This window comes from Leptopilina boulardi, unplaced genomic scaffold (assembly GCF_019393585.1).
Source record: "Leptopilina boulardi isolate dan_hultmark-lab unplaced genomic scaffold, ZJU_Lbou_2.1 LbouV2_211, whole genome shotgun sequence".
NCBI lineage: Eukaryota > Metazoa > Arthropoda > Insecta > Hymenoptera > Figitidae > Leptopilina > Leptopilina boulardi.
In genome coordinates this window covers 329,649-350,224 of record NW_026137765.1, presented here as the reverse complement: position 1 = coordinate 350,224, position 20,576 = coordinate 329,649, and the positions used below count along the sequence as shown (strand labels likewise).

Below are 20,576 nucleotides of genomic sequence, written 5' to 3'. Positions count from 1 at the left end.
ATTATTTATTTTAAAAAAGAAAAAAAGAAAAGAAACATGTAGTCTTGAAAATGAGAACAACGTTACCTGATAGAATCTTATATTCCTTTAGGTAATATGAACGGGCATGGTAAAAATAAATAAATTTTCCAATTCGTGTTATGGAGAATTTATCAATCGAATTTAGTTTTTTAAACCAATATATTGATTACCGAAGTCGAGAAATTAAAAAATAGCAATATGTCATTTAAAACATGGAATGATTATATCGAAATCAAAAATTGAAAAAAAATTCTATTGATAAAGATAAAAGGAAGGATTGCAACTAATGTCACAATGAGTGTGTAAACAATATGATTATAATATATCGACACTTAGAGTAAAAAAAGAAAATTTTAATTAAGCAAATGCAGCTTATCTTGTGAGCAATGTTTCGAAAAATATCATATAGCAAGAAATTGTTACAATAAAAAAAAAGAACGAAAATTATCCAATTAATTAATATTAAAGCAAAAATTCTTTAAATCAATGTTGTAAATTCTATTCATGTCAAAACTTCGAATGCTTCTCGTTTTTCTCTTAAAGGAGGGAGGGATGTATAAGCTTATATAAATCTGTTTCAAAAATTATACCTGCGTTCAGAAAGGAAAATGTTAGAAATTTTTTTTTCTGCCTTCCTCCTTTTCGTAAATATATGTGGATGAAAATCTTTAACAGAATAATATAACATTTCAAAAGTATAAATTATGTATGAAAAAAAAATAGTTGAACTCTGTCATCATCAGAATGTAATCTATCTGTATGCACTATTTATTGAAAACTTATATCTTATTCTAAATTAACCAATGTGTAAAGAGCAAATAATAATAATGCATCCTTAAAATCTTGTATAATACATGGTATGAGTGTCTTTATAAATATAATTAAAATTCCTTTTTATATACTACTTCTACTAATTCTGTGAGCTTTTACGAAAGTATTTCAAATTTGTATATGCTTCTATACATAAGATCCCAATCTCTATGATTAAATCATTTTTAAATCATGTATGACTATTAACTCAAAAATGATAGTACGGGATATGTGTGAAAATCTTTGAAATCATTAACAATAATATTCGTATGTATTTTTCAATATATATAAACTTGTATCTTAACTTGGTGTGAATAAGGTGTGAAACTATATTATGTGTATGACGTATTTTCTCTTAGGTCTTTTAAACATTGATGTCTAAAAACTTTACATAATATAATCAAAATTGTAAGTGACATTTCCCTCAAATAACTTAACTCTTCTCAAAAACTGAATTCGTAAATTATTCAATTTCATTTCTAATTTCCGAATTTTAAAGGGGGGAGGTGTCACGTCACCGTAACTTTTACATTCATAATTATAAGAATCCTTTTAATCAATACCGAGTTATATGTCTCTGCGACAAGCACACGTGTTTTTGTTACGCCTCTAAATACTTTTCTCTTAAATGTTCAATTTCCGCCCCTTTTTTTCGTGCAACTAAACATCATTCTTTTATATATAAAAGACCCCTGCGTTTTGTATCCTTCTACGACAATCTACTGTATTTCTATTTCTGTATACATACAAATAGAAGCGAGAAATCTTTTATGATACCAGAAGAGCTCACACCCCCACAAAACAAAATGATCCCTTTCTAATTTCCCCTATGTGCTAAAATCAAACGATGTAATAAATGCGCTCTTTCCAATTATCCTATGTGACGAACCCCTGTGGTATCACCACATTAGAAGAGTACAGCTGCGAATAATCATAGTCATACTTTTTGTATCTTGAAGAAGCTGGTTCACACCCCCCTTTTTACGTTCAACTGAGAGAGAAGGACTGAACTTTGACTTCCAAAATTAGGGTGAAAATATATAGTAGGACAATAAAATTTTATCTATTCTCTTACGAAAACTCAGTATAAAAGGGCTACATTTTCATGGAGAGATCAGTTCTGGGATCCTCTTCATACGTATAACATCAACTAGTTCTGGGATCCTCTTCATACGTATAACATCAACTAGTTCTGGGATCCTCTTCATACGTATAACATCAACTAGTTCTCAAATTATCTTCATACGTATCAATCTCATTCTTGGTGCCAGTCGACGTCTTATAGTACAAGTGCATAATTCTCTTATATCAAAGTGAAAATCAAGCATCAATACCCTCTACATAAAACGAGGATCATCACTACTTATTGCATTGGGCAATTATCTATTTATTTGGAAGAGACTCATTATTCGGACATTCGTCACGCCTAATAGAACTCCGGACCTGCGGTTATACCTGGGCCCGTCAACCTTCCGGACGTCATAACTCACGCTGGTACCAGCTCTTTTTCCTGTGTCAACAAAGGACACAGCAGTGGTCCTTTTCTTTATTGAAACTTATCTACTACTGAATTTTAAGGTAAGTGTCTTATATTTTTACTCCTAACTTTCTAAACTTGTCGTATATTTGTGGTAACCCTTACATTCCTTATTTCAGTTGAATGCTGAACTCATTTCCTGGATTGGTTGGTTTGAGATTCCCTCTCTCTCGCATAAGAACGAACTATTTTAACCCTAAAAATTTGTCTAAATAAAATTGTAACTTAATTATAAAAATTTCTATTCTCTTTCTTACCTGTACCCTTAGTTCAGAGCCTTCTGCTCTGTAAATGAAACAGGATTACCCTGAATCACCGAAGCGGAAATAAATAAAAATAAAATATAATTTCTGAAGTTATTTCTTATATTTGAGACGTAACATACGTATTATAATTATTATTATTATTCTGTGCAGAAATTTTGAATCTCATTTTTTTGTTTATTTAGTAAGAAACGTGGTGCAATTTTTTTTTATAAACATTTTTTATTTGCTTCCACAATTTAAGGAAAATTGTTTTTCAAAAACTCATAACTTATTGAAAGAAAATAATTATAATGAAAATATGAATATCATTAATATTAAATGGTAAAGATGAATGGAGTTTTTCCAATGGTTTCTGTGACTAAAAGGTATAAAATCCTGTTATAAATTTTATATATACAATATTTTTTTTTTTATAAGAATTTGTCATTTTTATTATTTTATTTTATATAGTATATTTTATAAGTACTTTTATATTTTCGCAGTATTTAAATACGCGAAACTTTATTTCAAAGTGTTAAATTTATTTCCAGGAATTTTCCAAGAATAATGGAAGCAAATCGAAGTACTACGAACGTTTTCTTTTTTCTTTTTAAATTGACTTTCATTATACGGACAAACATACATAAACTATAGACAACTGTTTAAAGTTCATTGAATCAAGTCAATCCATTTACTTTATTGCATTTACTTCAAAGAATAGCTAATTCAAAAACCAATTTTGTTATTGAGCGAGGAATTTTATACCTTTTTTTTTTTATTTTATGTTAAGAAATTGTTTTTTTTATCCGAAATTACAAATGACCGAATATACAATCAAAAGGAAAAATTTTGGCGCAATTTTTAAAATTGTCTAATCAGAAATTATCAAGAAAATCGTGATTGGTAGCAATTTTAAAAATAGCGCTAAAATAACTTTTCTATCGATTATTTATTTGGCCATTTGTAATTTCAGATAAATATGAAAATTTGGCGTTTTAAGAATTCGTGCAAAAAAAAAAAATTGTACAAATTAAAATTCGGTGTATTATAAATTTTGACATTTAAAATATCAAAGCACTTAAAATTCAATTAAATAAGAATTCTGCTAAATTGAAATTCGGTTAAATTAAAATTCTTTTAAATAAAAAGTTGCGTAAAGATAAAAATTCTATTTAAAATTACCTAAAAATTTTAAAATGAATTTTGTCAGATGCTAATTTAAAAATTGAAAATTCGTAAAAAAAAAAAATATTAAAATTGTAACTAATGATTTTTATAAAATCAAGCGCATTGAAAAATATAGCAAATTAAAAAAAAAACTGATTTTATCCAGTAACATTGACTTTGACCTTTAAAAAATAAAAGTAAAAAAAAAGGGGGAGTTATAAATGTCAATTTCAATTTGAAGGTGTGAAAAAATACGCATTGTGTACGCAGGCTACAAAAAAGGCATAAATAACAATTATAGTATATATATAGTATATAAAACATTATATATATATATATATATATATATATAGCGGTACTGTGACGTGTTTTGAAGTTAATGTAAAACTGAGAGTTTTTGAGGGTGGTTGGGTGGCAGAAAGAGAGAGAGAGAGAGAGAGATTTTAACGAGTCTGGTGTGTTGTATTTGAAACACCTGAAAAGGTGTGTTGTATGTATGTATAAAGAGAGAGAGGGAGAGAGAGAGAGAAGAGAGTAGAAATGGAAAAGTGGATGTCTGTGTGTGGAGGAGTCTGGGGCTCCGGTTATATCGACCGTCGTTTGATACCGACTTGCGAAGCCCCATCCTTGAACATGCCTGGGCAAGGGCAAACCACTCCTGCAACCCCACCCCCTCATCTATATCTTTTAACAAGGCAACCTGTGGCTCCGGTTGGTCTACTGTGCTTTTTCCTCTCCCTCCCCTCTCTTTTATTCTCTCTTTCTCTCCTCCACAATGGACACACACGTGGGATCAAGAGAGGTGCTTCTGGAAGTTTATATCTTCTTTTATTTTTTTTTTCTTTCCTCTTTCCTCTATGACATCTAGAATCGTTTTATCTACTCTTTTGGGAATAGGTATTGTCGTCTCTATTTTTGGAAGCAAGTGAGACAAAAATTAGATCCTTAATTTTTGAATAAAAAAAAACAATTTGTCCTAATCGACTGAAAATTAATTTTTCGGAAATGTTAATTATTTTTTTATTTTAAAATTTATTATTTATTATTCTATTTTAATTTAATATTTTTTATTTTCATTTTTATTTAATATTTAATTTTTTTATAATGTTTATAAATATTAATTATTATTTATTATAACCATGAAGAATTCAAGGTTTTTGCAACGTCTTGCGCATTCTGATAATGTCTTGGGTAATTAAAACCATCTGAATATTATTTAATCTCAGGGGCAATCAATTATAGGGATTTCTATCAAGATGCTTTCAAATTTTGTGCATTTAATTCTGATTTTAAAGAAACAAAAAATGTTCTATTTTTTATGATTGTATATTCTGTTTTTAAAAATAATTCTATAAAGTCTTTTTTATGATTGTATATTCCGTAAAGTTTTTTTTAATATAATTTATTTTTTATCCCAAAAAAAATTGAGATGGAAAAAAATGTCAATTTATAGATTTTTCACGCTGAAGATAAAATTGTGAGCTAAAAAGATCAAGTTTAGAACGCAGTTGAAGAAAGTTAATTTAGTTTATATGACACTTATATTTATACAATATAGAGATGTTCCTTGCAAAAGTCGATGTTAAAAAGTTACTAAAAGGTTTTCTGAAAGTTATGACCCATATCTCAGAATGACGATATGAGGCACAAGCGATGTGCTTTCGAACTGAAAACACTTTTTTTTTTTTATATAAACCGCGCGCGTGTACCCATAAGAAAGCAAGAGAAGAAGGTACACAAGTATATAAAAGTTAAAATCAACCTGAGAAAGAAAAAAATTCTTCTTTTTTTTCAAGGTTCATCTAGGTCAGTTTATCCGTTCTCTTTTGCTTTTATAAACATCACTTCCGCTTGCATAGTGTTTAAGAGTACTTTTTAAAAGACCCTTCTGTTTTTCAGAAAAAAATAATATTGTATTTACATAGTGAAAATATTTTTCACTAAATTGAAGATATAAATCTCTCTAAATTTGAATTAATTAAAAATAACTATATAATCTTGACTGAATTTTTTGCTTTAGCAATTAGTAAAGAAGTAACTAATTATTATTTTAAAAAAAAACTTATTATCTCTCTAAATTTGAATTAGTGAAAACTGAGCTTACTAATTTACATTAGTAAGAATTTTTACTAATTTTTAGTAAAATGTTACTATTTTATTTAGTAGTTTCAAATTTTTTTTACTTAAGTTTTAGTAAAAAGTGACTATAAAAATTAGTGAAAATTATTTCTATTTTAAATTAGTATCTCACTTTTTGCTAATTCTAATTTAGAGAGATTAGTAAAAAAAAATGTAACTAGAAAATAACTAAAAAAAAATAGATAAATTTTTCTAATTCAATTAGTTACCAGAAATTGTAGTTATTTTGACATAACCTAATAGTGAATTTCAATTAGTTTTTTTTTTAGTAATTTAATTAGTTAACTTTTTGCTAACAAATTAGTTATTTAACTATACATTCAGAGAAAAGTTTTGTTTGAACCATACATTTTATTTTGTATTAACACAATTGTTTTAGTATTTCAAACAAAAATTTATTTGATTCAAATAAGTATTTGTTTGATCTAAATAAACGTTTATTAAATTTTTCCAACGAAGAATAAATTTAATTGAGCTAAATAAACTTTTTGTTAATTCAACCAAATTTTTCTTTTTTTTTATTAATTTTAATAGTGAATATTTAATATCGATAATAAAATGATAATCTAGTAAAAATTGTTGCAGTACAAAAAAATACGACAAAAAAAATAGAAAAAGATAAATAATAAAAAGTTTCTTTTTTTGATGTAATGAATTTTCTTTTTTTCTTTTGACACAATTGTTTCTTTGACCCTTTTTTTTGCTATATATATATAGGAAGGTCAACTTGTTGCGGTGATTTTCGCCTGGAAAGTATTTTGATAGCTCAAGTTTGAAAATTATAACGTAATATACAACAGAAATAACATAAAGTCCTGTATACCACCTGTTGATTATAAACGCAATACATTAAATAGGGTATCGTATACGTATATATACATATAGTATGTATAGTTTCTCCGCGCACTCTATTTAGACTCATTCAACGTAATTGGATTGTATAAAGTTCAACTTGCCCATCATCGAAAATGAAACCCTCCAATTGGTGCGGAAATATTCTGCAATTAGTGAACGCTTGTTGGATTCTCGTTTTGAGGAACAAATTTGTTATATATGATGAAAATCGATAGTGTCATATACGAATTTTCAAATAAAAACTTGATTCAATTTTTTGATATCTCTCTCTCTCTCTCTCTCTCTCTCTCTCTCTCTCTCTCTCTCTCTCTCGATTCAAAATTAGCGGTGTTATTCATCTCGTAAAAAATTTTTCAACATTTTTTTTTAGTTCACAATTTATTTGGGTGAAAAATAAAAGTTAAAAATGAAATAATATTCTGGAATTTTTGTGTGGAATAAAAAAGATTAAAGACATGATCATTTTCTCACGGGAAGAATACTTCTTCTTCTTCTTGATTTTACATTCCATATATAACGTACTGCTTTAGGCGGACAATTTTTTTTTTGCTCGCTTTTTCTTTTGACCCCATCATCATCTTTTTTTTTCGTTTCACGGTTCCACCTTGATGCTTTTAAGGTGGAGTGTTGAAATAAAACACTCGACGATAACGACGACGACGGATTTAATTAGCGCGATTCAACCTTATTTACTTTATAATCTGCCTGAGGTTATTAATTTATAAAGATAGAATTATTATTACACCATTACCATTCTAAAACATTATTTATATAACGAAGTACAAAGTTCTTTACTTAAAAAAAAAAATTAAATATATATATATATGTTTATAAATTAAATAATACATTATTTTTTAAATTAAATTAGTTTTAATATCGTTTATTATAATTACACTACACAAAAAGAATAATATAATATTCTTGATATAAAGAAAAAAACAAACAAACAAAATAATAATAAATACAAAAAAAATATTATTTAATTTTTTTTAAACATTTAACTTTATATAAATTATATATATAATAATATTTTTTATAATAATAATAATAATAATAATAATAATTTTTTTTTGTAAGTACTTTTCTACAAAAGAGCATGTCCCGTGAGTTAATAAATTAATAATTATAAAAGTCAATTAAATAATTTTTATTTTTAAACAAAAAATATTCTTTTTTTATTTTAATAAAAAAAAAAGAATTATTCTACTTGAGTGTTTTATTAATTATTTTATAGAATGTCCAGCATCTGAGGATGGAATGGAACGTTTCGCGTGTCCAACGCCAGATCGGATGGGAAGATATCGATGTATCGATGATCATGTTCTTTGTGACGGTTTCATAGACTGTCCAACGGGAGAGGACGAAGACAGACAAGCTTGTATGTTCTACAAAACCGTAAGTATCACAATAATTAATTTAAATTAAAAAACGCAATATCCTTTTACGTTTTTATTAGCGTTATTAATTTTGTATTATTATTATTTTATAATTATATAAATAATAATAATAATAAATAAAATTATATTTTTATTTCAATAATAATTTCAATATTATTATATTTTAATTTGTTTATTTATATATTCTCGTACTTGTTGTTCACATATTTGTAAAATAGTTCATATATCATATATATTATATTTTGAAAGGTTTAATTTAAACTCTAATATAATTTTCCCCCTTTGTTCTCATTTTATTTAGAAAGACGACGACGCGGGAATTTCAATTATTTTCTTTGCAAAAATAACTGTAGAGCTTTTATTATTTTATTTCTTATTTTTCATTGGTATTTTCACTTTTTTTTTATGGTTTCCGCATGAATATTTTTGTGAAAAATTTACCAGGAATTTTAAACGTTTTTTTTTTTTTTTTGAGTAAAAAAATTCTCCTTTATTAACTGGAAAAAAGAAATTGTATCTTCATAATTAAAATTCTTGTGAAAATTCCTCATTATACGAAACAATCAGTTGATAATTAATTAACTTAATATAAAGAGAAATGTGGGGAACAAATTTTTGAAATTCAGTTTTACTTTAATGAAATATTTTATATTGTACGTTTATAACGATGATATTTTTTATTCTCAAGCATTGATTAATTATAATTAATTTATAATTAATTTTCATATTAATAATTTCTTTTTTAGTATAATTTTTTAAATAACTAATTATTAAATAAATATTTTAAAGCAATTATCTCTTATAAAATTTTTAGTGGATTTTAGATTTATTTTTACTTATTTATAGTTAAATGAGAGATTTTATAATTTAAAAAAATTATAATAGAATATTATTTTTTGAATAGTTTTCAAATTGTTTCTCTATTAGTTTTTCCGTTATTAACGCAGTGTTTGTTATTTCAATTTTTTCGTTTTCGTTCAATGAAAAATAGTTGTTGATTTTGCAAAGTTCAATTCGATCCACGATAGGGAAATATATTGATGAGAAAATAAAAAAAGAGGTTTTAATTTGTTTACCGGAACTCACGGACGTGTCAATAGTATCTGCATTGAAATGTGAAAGGGTATAGAGAAGACACAATAAGGTGTAGACATTTTTTCAAATGGGGTTAGAAACTTTTGCATTGTTTTATTGAAAATTTCGTCGAGAGAAATTTCCTTTTTGTTCTCTATAGTGTTTCAATTGAAATATATCTATATATTTCTTTTCTAAAGACTGCCTTTTTGTTCGTATAGTTGATTCGATTTATTCGAGTGAATATAAAATTATTTCTATAGTGAATTTGTTTTAAATATATATATAAGAAAAAGGTTTACGAATTAATTTAAATATTTCAATTAATTATTAATCAGTAAACAAAGGAAATTAATATTATTGATGATAAAAAAATTTGAATTTTATATAAGTTCCAATCGTTTTGCAGAGAGGTCAGTTTAACAAAAGCATCAACAATTTATAATACAGATGATAGCAAAAGTGAGTTTCTCTTTCGCCTGGCACAGTTGTCGTTACTGTCTGACTATAAATTCTATTACTACTGAAGTCGGATGTCATGAGCGAGAGTATATAGAACACATTTCTCGGTTTATTATAAATTTATCAAGGTCGAGAATTATATTATTTTAAAACATATTTTCTTCGCACACGTCTCTTTTTTCATTATATAATATTACACAATTATTATGTTATTTGTTATATATACATATATATATATATATATATTATATTATTATACATTATTACGATATTAATATTACAATATTATAATAATAAGTAATAATAAAATTAATTAATTAAAATTATTATTATAAATTAATTATTTCGTGAACTCAAAACACATAAAAAGAATTTTTGAAACGAAGACTAATACAGAAAAATGTTTTTTTATATATATAAAATTCATAAAGGTCTGGTTTTTGCAAAATTAAACAAGTAAAGGGGGAAAAAAATGAAAATTTAATGTATATATATATATATATTTTTAGGGTAACCTATAAGGAGGAAACGAAAAATAAAATATTAATGAATATATATGAGACTTGATATATATATAAAACATTGAGTAAATTTTTATATTACTGTACGTATAACCTTTATGGATAAAGAAAGAAAAAAAAATTGTATACACGTGTGCGCTTTTTAAGTATTATATATAATTTTTTTTAATTTTTGCTATATAACTTTTTTTGTATCGCGATTATTAAACACTGTAAATAAAATTAATGAGAAAACAAATTTTTTAACATTAAAAAAAATTATTTATATTGTTTTTTGCAATTTTTTATAACTTTTTTTTTATCGCAATTATTAAATCTCAGTGGAAAAAAAATTAACGAGAAAATAAGTTTTTCAACAACATCAAAGGTGAAAATTCATCAATAACATACTATTAGAAATATCTTTTATATATTGGAAGTGTTGTTAGTTTCGATTTATTGGAGGTAGAAAAGGTGTGAAGAATGTAAAAGGGGGGTATATGAATTGATAACGAAGTCGACACACATATATACATATATATAGTATATTGATGTTAGTGCGCTTTCATATGTTGATGAAGCTTCTGAATAGTGTAATTTTGCAACAGTAAAGTCGAGTGATTGCGCGAACATATATATATATATATTCACTAGACTCCAGAGAAATCAAGTTCATCGAGAGAGAGCTAACCTTCGAACTGTATGAAACTTGATTACAATACCATGAACAAGTTTTAGAATGTTCCGTAAAGATTTATGTATTACATTCACCAAGAAAATTGCCTATTACAGGGTGAATATTGCCGCGCAGGAGTTTTAGAACGTTTAAAAGAGGTTATATATAATATAAAATCAAAATGAACGGTAGAATGGGACAATAATTTTTTTTTTTCATTATACGTCCAACAAATTTTTTATTTTAAAACTTTTAGTTCTGAAATTTTTAATTTTATTTACCCCACATAAAATTTAGAATTTTAATTATTCCTTATACGACTTTTATTTTTAAGTACATTTTTATTATTTATTTATTTATATTTATTTTAATTTTATTACAATTCATAAAGTTTATTTGGTTTAAATAAAAAAAATTTTATTGAATTTAAAAATAGATTATAAAGAATCGTATAAAAAAAAAATTATCTGCGGGTGTGAGAAAAAAAAAATAAAAAAAAATTGTATAAGAGATCTAAGAAGATTGTTGAGTAGTTTTTCTAGGACCAACTTATTTTCTCCAGACGTCTTCTATCTTATAAAAAAGAAAAAGATCCTCGAGTGTTCAACTTTTATTTTTGATTTCATCTTGAATTTTCTCTCGAAAAATTGTAAGAGCTCAAGAAAATAAAACTTGTTGCCGAGTCAATTACTATAATTGGACGTATTTTAGTTATTTTGATTAACCTAGATTTAGTTTAATTCGTACTTAAATTTTTTTTTTCATTTTCTTTATAATGATTAAGTTTAGGAAAAATAACAATATTTTTAAATTTTTTAAATATTAAATTACTGAAATTGGATGAAAATTATTTCCTTGATTTTTTATTTTACATTTTGGATTTTAAAATAAAGAATCTTATTTTAAGTTGATATGTATCTCAAGTTTTATATTAAACCGAATATGAAGAGAATTGTTTATAGCTGGGAAAAATTGATTTTCAACTAATTTTAACATCATCAGTTTGTAAATAAATCATTTAAGACTTTTATTTTTTTTTTACACTGTATAATAAGAAATTCTAATTTTAAATATAAACACACAATACACCTTAGTTTATTCTTCGACACTGCAAAAAGTTGGTATCTTCTTGGTATCTTAAAACAAGATGTTAAGACGGAAATGGTAACTTCCATTCGCTTCCATCTTAGAATAAGATGGTAATTTTAATATTTAGATGCTTTATTCCTATTATAACATCTTAAAATAAGACACTTTAAATAATTAAAAAGTTACTACCAAAACGTCTTAAAAGTGACTAACAAAACATCTTATATTAAGACACTTCTTTTTGCAGTGGATTATATATTATTAGGAACTTATAATTGTTTTTTTTTTTAAATCTGGAAATGTATTTAATTTTTTTTTCTATAATTGTTTTTAAATAATTCAAAAACTTCATTTTTATAATTTCACGCAAAAGCTATAAATATATATATATAAACTTTTAAAACTTTATTTTATTGATTTATATGAATTATTTATAATTTCTCATAAAAATATTATTGTCCATTTTTACTCTAAACTAAATAATAAAATAATAATTAAAGAAAATTAAATTCAAAAGAAAAAAGTTTTGAAAATTGTAAAAAAAAATATATAAAATTTTTTATGTTGTATTTATTAATTATTTTTTAAAATTTTTTTATTATTTATTATTTTTACTATTTTTTTATTATTCCTAATATTTTATTCATATATAGTTGGAATCCGATAGAATTTGCGTATCCGACAATTACACTGTTCACAGATCACGAATGCGTAATTATTTAATTAGCGTCGACTAGCCTCGCAGGACGTGTTAACACCATTAATTTACTGTTCCCTTCGGCTTGCTCCTTTCATTCCAATATACGCGTTTGCATATAATGTCCCAGGGTCACGTTTCATGTCACGTAATTAGAATAATTCACATTCAACTAATTATTAATGTACAATTTTTTAAAACACTTTTTTTTTCTTTTTTTTTTGTTTTCAGTATTTTTTTTCTTTTTTGTCTCTTCTTTTGATTTTTCACGACATTATCATAATAATGCGATATTTTTTTTTTTCGAAAATTTATTATCACTGCAAAATGCATATTTTTCTGTCAATGTATATATGAGAAGTTCAAAGGCAAAGAGAAATTCATGATGTGTGTGTCGCGTGTGCGCCTCATGTACTTCCATTAAAATTTTACTTTAATTATGTATAATTTAACACGTTTAAATTACGGCAATTCAACTCGACCATATTACCTTCGTTCAGAGTGTGTGTGTGTGAGAGAGAGAGAGAGAGACATGAATTATTTGAAAATGAACGAAGCGACAGTATATTTGATTTAAACCTGAATTGCTATATTGAAGTATAAATTAATCGTTTATTTTCGCAAAAGCTGCTCATGATGGATTTGAAATTATTTTCAGTTTCTAAAATTATTAACAAATAATTGAAAACTAATTTGCAAATTTATCATTGATAATAAATTTCATTAATAAAAGAGAATTTTGCAAATTTTAAATTATTTTCAATTTATTTTTTAATTATTTTTCAATCATTTTTAAATCAATTTTAAATAATTATTGATTCATTTTTTTTAAATTATTTTTTTTTTTTTTTGAAAAGAAATAAATAAAGTTAATCATAATTTTATATTTATTGTTTCATAATTTTTGTTCGATTTCCTGATTTATTATTATTGATGATTAAGTCAAAGATCAAAAACTGTGTATATAAGAAAGTTATAAAAAAAAAATTTTTATCCCTTTTTCTGACGTGTGTCACAAGTAGGTCAATTCCGTTATCTGATTTTTCTCCTGCACTTTTTCCCATACAATCTTTATCCGTGGGAGCGAACTTTAATCAAGCTTTGAGTAAAAAAAAAATGAACAAAAATACTTGTTTCCAATGAAAAAATTTTTTTTTTTCGAAACTAAGTCGATTTAAATTGGTTTATCGTAATTTACACAAAGTTGTTCAATTCTCATATAATAAGAATTTTCGAAATTTTTATATATACTAAAAAATAATTAAATAAAATTATATTATAAATAATTTTTATTTGAATTAAAAAAAAACTTTTTTCATAAATGAAACTTTTTAAATCTGTTTTTTAAGAGAATTGCAAACAAGATATACTGTACACAATCTTTTGGAAAGAAGATATAAAGAGTCTGATATATATACGTTGGCTTACTCATATTTTCGCAAGAAAATTTCCTTTTTTTTCCCCTCTACGTAGATCGACGCTATATACGGGGCACTTTTACTAAACAGGTTTTACAGTCGAGATGAATTTTTAAATTGCCTCTTACCTCTCACTAAAACACATTGTCTCCTATATACAATATCTATAAACTAGTTAGTTGAAGAGAGGAAAAGAGAAGAATTTAAAGAAACTCTTCAGAAAATTACATTGTTAGAAATTTTATTGTCGCGTACATCTTTTCTTTTTTTTTATGAGCAATAATTCCGTGTGTGTTCACTTCTTTTTATATTGTTTTCATTTTATTGAATATTATTTTCAAAAATTTCTCTTTTATCGTATATTAAAAAAGTTTTATTTATTTTTTTATTTAATATATAATTTAACAATAATTTTACAATTATCTAAAAATTATTGTTTTTATACAAAAATTAGAAAAATTATAATAATAATAATAAATTACTTTTTGCTTTACTATCTATAAAATTTAAATAATTATTTTCAAGTTTCCAACGGAGAATTGATATAATGCAATTTTCCACAAAAGATAGGGAAATTTGCATATCTGAAATTAATGCGCGATGCATAAATTCCAGTTAAGCAGATATCGAATTTCATGGTCTGGCCATCCTCAAAATATTATATAAATTTTATAGTGTTTAAGCTTTCTGAAAATGTTAAATTTATATATTCTTTATTAAAAATATGTTTTAAATAATTTTTTAAAAATAATAAATTTGATATTTCATTTTCAATTCGAAAAGAAAAAATAAATAATACACTGAAAAAAAAATTTATTTGATTCAAATACCGGTGTATTTGGTTATTATCAAATAAATATTTACTTGAATCAAATATTTCTTATTTGAATCAAATATATAATATTTGAATCAAATATTTCAGTATTTGAAGCAAATACCATTTATTTGATTCAAATAAGAAATATTTGATTCAAGTAAATATTTATTTGATAATAACCAAATACACCGGTATTTGAATCAAATAAATTTTTTTTTCAGTGTACAAATTTAGAATTTCCTTTTTATTTAATTTAGCGAACTTTTTTTTTTGTTTTATTATACAAATGACATTTTATATATATAAAAAAAAGTATTTTTATTAATATAATAAAAGATTAATTTTGCCGATAAATTTTATATGACACATCCTTATATCTATATGGAACTATAAAATTGAACAGTTGGAATTTTCCAATTAAACATGTTCATTCGATCGTTGGATATACAATGGCACTGAATTTCACGTTGTCATTTCTGTCATAATTTCATTTAAATAAATAACCGGAAAACAATTTCCTCCCGTTATAATTGTCATCCATATTTGATAGGTTTTTGTAATCAAATTTTGAACATTGTTATTTTATTATTTTCGAAGAAAAAAAATTTATTGAATTAAATGTTTCTTTTGATTTAAGTTTAGAAAACATTTTTTTTTTTTTGAAAGAAAACAAATTTTTTTTTAATAGAAACTATATTTATAATCTAGAGAAGGTTGTCTGACTATAAGTTTATTCTTCTACTTAAAACACAAGGATTTATATTTTTTATATTATTGATTAAAAAAAAGGAAAAAATTCGTTTCCCGTATTCGTCTAATTAAAACCATGTTGTTCCACTGAAAAATTCAAAGAACGTCTGTCTAGATTAAAAATGAATCACTTGAACTTCTTAAAAGTCGCGTTTTTCTTCTCACAATAATCAATTTCTTATCTACTGATTTATTTCTGTTTTTTCCGAAATTGGCGTAATTTTTGGAAATCTAACTTTTGTAATATTTTTCGAAAAAGTTGGTATTTTCAAGTTTAAAACAATATATTTTTCCCAGTTATCAGAATAATTCACGTTTTTCTGATCAAAAACAAATTTTTTATAGTATAGAAAATATTTTTTCAAAAAAAAAAAAAAAAAATTTCAATTTTATTTTTATTTATTTATCATTCTTGATATTTCGAATTATTTAATATTTTTTTTATTATATTTGTGTACTTTTATAATTATATATAAAAGAGAAAATATATCCAATATTTGTCTTGTCTGACTAATCACAGTTTGTTCTACTAAAAAACTGACAATGACTAGTTGCGTGTGTGATAAAAATCAAATCTTTGTCTGACTATAAATATTTTAATCTACTATAATTTTTTTCAAACTTTTTAAAAGAATTTCAAGTAATTTTAATTACACAGATTTTTTTTTAATTTTACAATTAAAGAAACTTACAAGCAATCTAAATCTAAAACAATATATTCATTTATGAAAAGCAGTAAATTTTTATTTGTCTGACTTAAGCTCGTGCTATACTACTGAAAAGCGTATATATATGTAAAGTCTGACCAGATTAAAAATGAGTCCCTTTTTCACTATATATATATATATATATATATATATATATATATATATATATATATATATATATATGTGTGTGTCGTGTCTGACTCCGATTATCCTTATCTACTGATTTGTTTTTATTTGCTTCCCCCGCGAACGGGAATTCTCGGGCAAAAGTTTTTGAGCTCATATATTTCCACCGATTGGGTCATGAGACTAATACTTCATCATAAGTCGTTGAACTCGATTCGATCTATGCTGTGTGTCCTACAAATCCCCCGAATATAAGAGTCGCGCAGAAAGCGAGGAAGAGCAAATTTTTAAAAAATTCTCTAGTGTAGAGAATTTTTATTACTTTCAAAATAACCACTATTTTATATACTTTTTTGATCATGAGCAGTAGTTTTAAAAAATAATAAAAAATCTCACGCCATAAAAATAATTTCGAATTGTAAAATAAATAAACAAAATTTTTCCTATTTTTAAATACTATAAATGCGAAAAATTCTGTTTATTTATTTTAAATTAATAGTTTTTTTTTTGGGGGGGGGTAAATTGTTTTTTATTTTGCTAGAATTGTACATTAGTTTTAGTCAGAAAAGTGTCATTTAAAAATTCTTTTCCCTATTTCTTTATTATTTTTATCTGTTACTTCATTTTCTTCTCTTTCCTTTTTTTCTGAGTTTATATATCACGGGTAATTAATTTGTTTCGTATATATTTCTCCTTGGTTTTTTTTTCCCCCACATTTATGTATAATATATATACTCTCGCAATTTATTTTAATCGTGCGCTTAAAATAATTGTTTATTATTATTATAGTATTTTTATTTTTTAAAAGTGAAAAATTAATTTTTTTTTTTTATTAATTCATTAACTAATTTATAACAATAAAAATGTCGGTGTATTTTTAAATTAACATTATTAACAACAATTTAAAACCTAATGAATCCTATTAAAAGATAATTGCTCAATTATTCCATTGAAAGGAAATTTTAATTATTTTCCAAAAATTAGCAAATTTTAATCAAAACGAGTTTTTAATTAAAATTTCATTATATTATTAATTAATTTAAAATTCTTTTTTAATAGACAAAAAGTATTTTCTTCTATAAAAGAAAAATATACAGAGAATTAAAAAAAAAAACACACAATTCTTGAAAAAAAAAGAAAGCACTTGAAATCTCTACTGTTTATTCACGGGCTGTGTGATTAAATTTTCATACTTGAAATATATATATTAAATATACACTTGAGAAAGTTGCATTTCCATGATATTTTCAAGTAGGTCAAGCAGCGCAAAAATATATTCGAATATTGAAGATAATTTTTTATTATTTTTCTCATTTCACAGATAAAAGCGCATCTCGATGTTTTGGCGGATGCTGTACTAAGATGGGCGAGAGGACGTTAATATATCCCTTCGTGACCCATCCTCATTTTCAGCCTAAAACTTCATAAATCTGATAAATCGTTCTTAACTCCTTCTCTCCCTCTTGTTCTCTCCTTAACGATCCATTCTCTCTCTATATATATATATATATATATATATATATATATATATATATAAGTTTTTCTTCCTCTCCCCCTTTTACCCATTTTTTATTGCCCACCTTCATCATTTCCCATTCCCTCCTATAACTTTTAAGCTCGCATCATCTATTTTCTGCGCGCCACGCCCTTGCAAGCACCGTTTCTCAAAAAAAAGTGGGACTTGAAGAAGATTCAAAAAAAAAAAAGACGAAAATAATAATTGTCATTCTGGAATTTTGAAGAATATATTGCAACGAGGCTGAAACTCAAAGTGGTAAAGTCTGAACGCGTTTGGGTTTGTAGAATATTACAATTCTAAATGCGAATTTAGTAACGTAATTAGGAGATCAAAGACAGAAAAAAAAACTTCATAAAAAAAGTATATATATATAAAATGTGACATATACACACTGTATATTATTTAATTAATTAAACCTTCGTGAATAATTTCTTTTTGTATAAAACAAAAGAAAACAACACGGAAAAAGGTATAGAATATTGACTTTCAATCTGTTTTTTAGTATAATTTTTCATTATATTATTAAACCAAAAAAAATAGAAAAACTTTACCTTTTTCGGTTTTTCAAATTAAAAAGCGATTTATTTTTTATTATACAGAAAAACCAGTTTTGTGTATAAATTAATTTTTAAAAAAAACTGTTAATTGTGACTATATATATATATAATTGAGAGTTGACATTTAACTGCGCTTTTAGAGCGATTAATCTTTAGAAATGAATTTTAGAGCACTCACTATTTTATAAAAAAAAAAAAAAAACATATATAATAATAAAAAAAAAATGTTTTCTAAATTTTCTCTGATTCAAGTAGATTTTTTTTTTCTCTATTAGTTGATGAAGAGGATTTAAAATAGAGTGCTCCGAGGATCAAAAGGATTAAAATGAAGATTATTCACTTTGCCTGATTTATTAATAATATAATTGTTTATGAAAATTTTGCAATCAAGTTCTAAGTCTTTGAGCACCTCATATTTCATTAATGGATAAATTCCTTCATATTTCACTGAATCGAACATTATTTCAGTTTTGATACTCAAAAAACATTAATAAATACACAAAATAAAAATTTTATTTCAATTCTAATTTTTAATTTAGATTAATTTAATTGATTTATTAAATTAATTTATTAAATTAATTTATTGAATTAATTTATTAAAATTAAAAATTATGAATTATAAATTAAAAATTAAAAATTAACATAATTTCATTTAAGTGCTCGTGTATTTTAATAAGGTTGAAGGAGAATTATGAAATTGTTAATTATAATCGTGTCGCTTTTTAGAGTATTTTCCCTTGATGAAAAATTTTTTTAAAAAAGACGCTTTTTTGTATTTTTTTTTTTTTTTTTTCATCTCAACTAACACTACATTGAGATTTAAGTGGGCGAGAAAATCACGTCTTCTGCGAGTACGTGGGCTAATACTTTTAAAATTGAGTATGAATCTCTTTATAAATTAAATTTTTTTTACAGCTATTTCCGAAAAGATAATCTCAAACGCCTCAAGGCATGAAGACCAAGAATATTTTAAAACCCAAAGGGACTATTCCCGGTCTACATAGAGTGTATGAGATTATTTTCCTGTATAAAAAATATTGGTTTTATTTTAGAAATTTTTTTTACATTTTATCTCAAATATTTTTTATTTTTAACATTAAATATTTTATACATTAATTTTATCTCTTTTTCTATTATACAAAAAAGCAATTTTCATTTAATTTTATAAATTATCAATTTTAAATTTTAATGCAAAAAGAAAAAAATATTTTAATTTAATTCTGTATTTTTTGTGTTTTGTATATAGAAAAAAAATGCAAATTTAAAAAAAAACCATGAATATATTTTAAAAGCATAGAGATTTTTTTCAGATTCATATTTATTCGAAAAAATTTGTTGTTTTCGATTTATTTATTTATTTTTTTTTTTTATTTTATGCTCACGTACTCGTTACATTTTGCTCGTACAAAAACCAGAGATGTAAAACCGCTCGTTTTCATGAGTGTGTTCTCAAAAAAATAAAAAAAAAAATCGTATTTTTCTCACAGACTGTGCATTCTTCTATATAGAAAAAAAATTACCATTTTTTAAATAGAATAACATTTCGATAGTATATTTTCAAAACTAGATAATTTTTTATTATTCATGAACGAGTGATTATTAATAAATATATATATATATATATGAATGAACTGCCCTCCACTATCCATATAATTGCACTCTTGTAGTAAATATATAAATGTAAAAATCAAAAGAAGAAAAAAAAATTGACAAATTATATATTTTCACGCTTTCAATAATAACAGAGAAATTAAATTTTTATATAGAACATTTTTTATTACATATAGAAGTTTCTCTTTTCTAACAAAAAAAAAAAAAAAGAAAGAAAAAATATTTTCATACGTTTCTGCATTCTTTGTTATTGCAAATTAATTATTAATTCAAATTAATAATAATTATAATAATGTACATAGGTTTAATTAAACTGTATAAAATAAACAGTTTAATGATAACAAAATATCAATTACAAAAATTTAATAATACAAATGAGTAAACGAAATTTGTCAATAAATA

At 24.3% G+C, this 20,576-nt stretch overlaps 1 protein-coding gene across 3 annotated transcripts in view; it reads left to right on the top strand.

Annotated features, from left to right (window-relative positions):
• LOC127278725 (putative uncharacterized protein DDB_G0282499) overlaps positions 1-19,356 on the top strand; it is a 63,357-nt gene extending 44,001 nt beyond the window's left edge. For 2 of the 3 annotated variants that reach the window (XM_051300557.1, XM_051300555.1), the window contains 2 exons: positions 8,009-8,169; positions 17,809-19,356. In XM_051300557.1, the coding sequence (XP_051156514.1) occupies positions 8,009-8,169; positions 17,809-17,868 (221 nt within the window). In that variant the 3' untranslated portion in view covers positions 17,869-19,356. The remainder of the gene's footprint in view (positions 1-8,008; positions 8,170-17,808) is intronic. The other variant, XR_007842538.1, reaches the window with a different exon arrangement.
• The last annotated feature ends 1,220 nt before the right edge of the window (positions 19,357-20,576 follow it).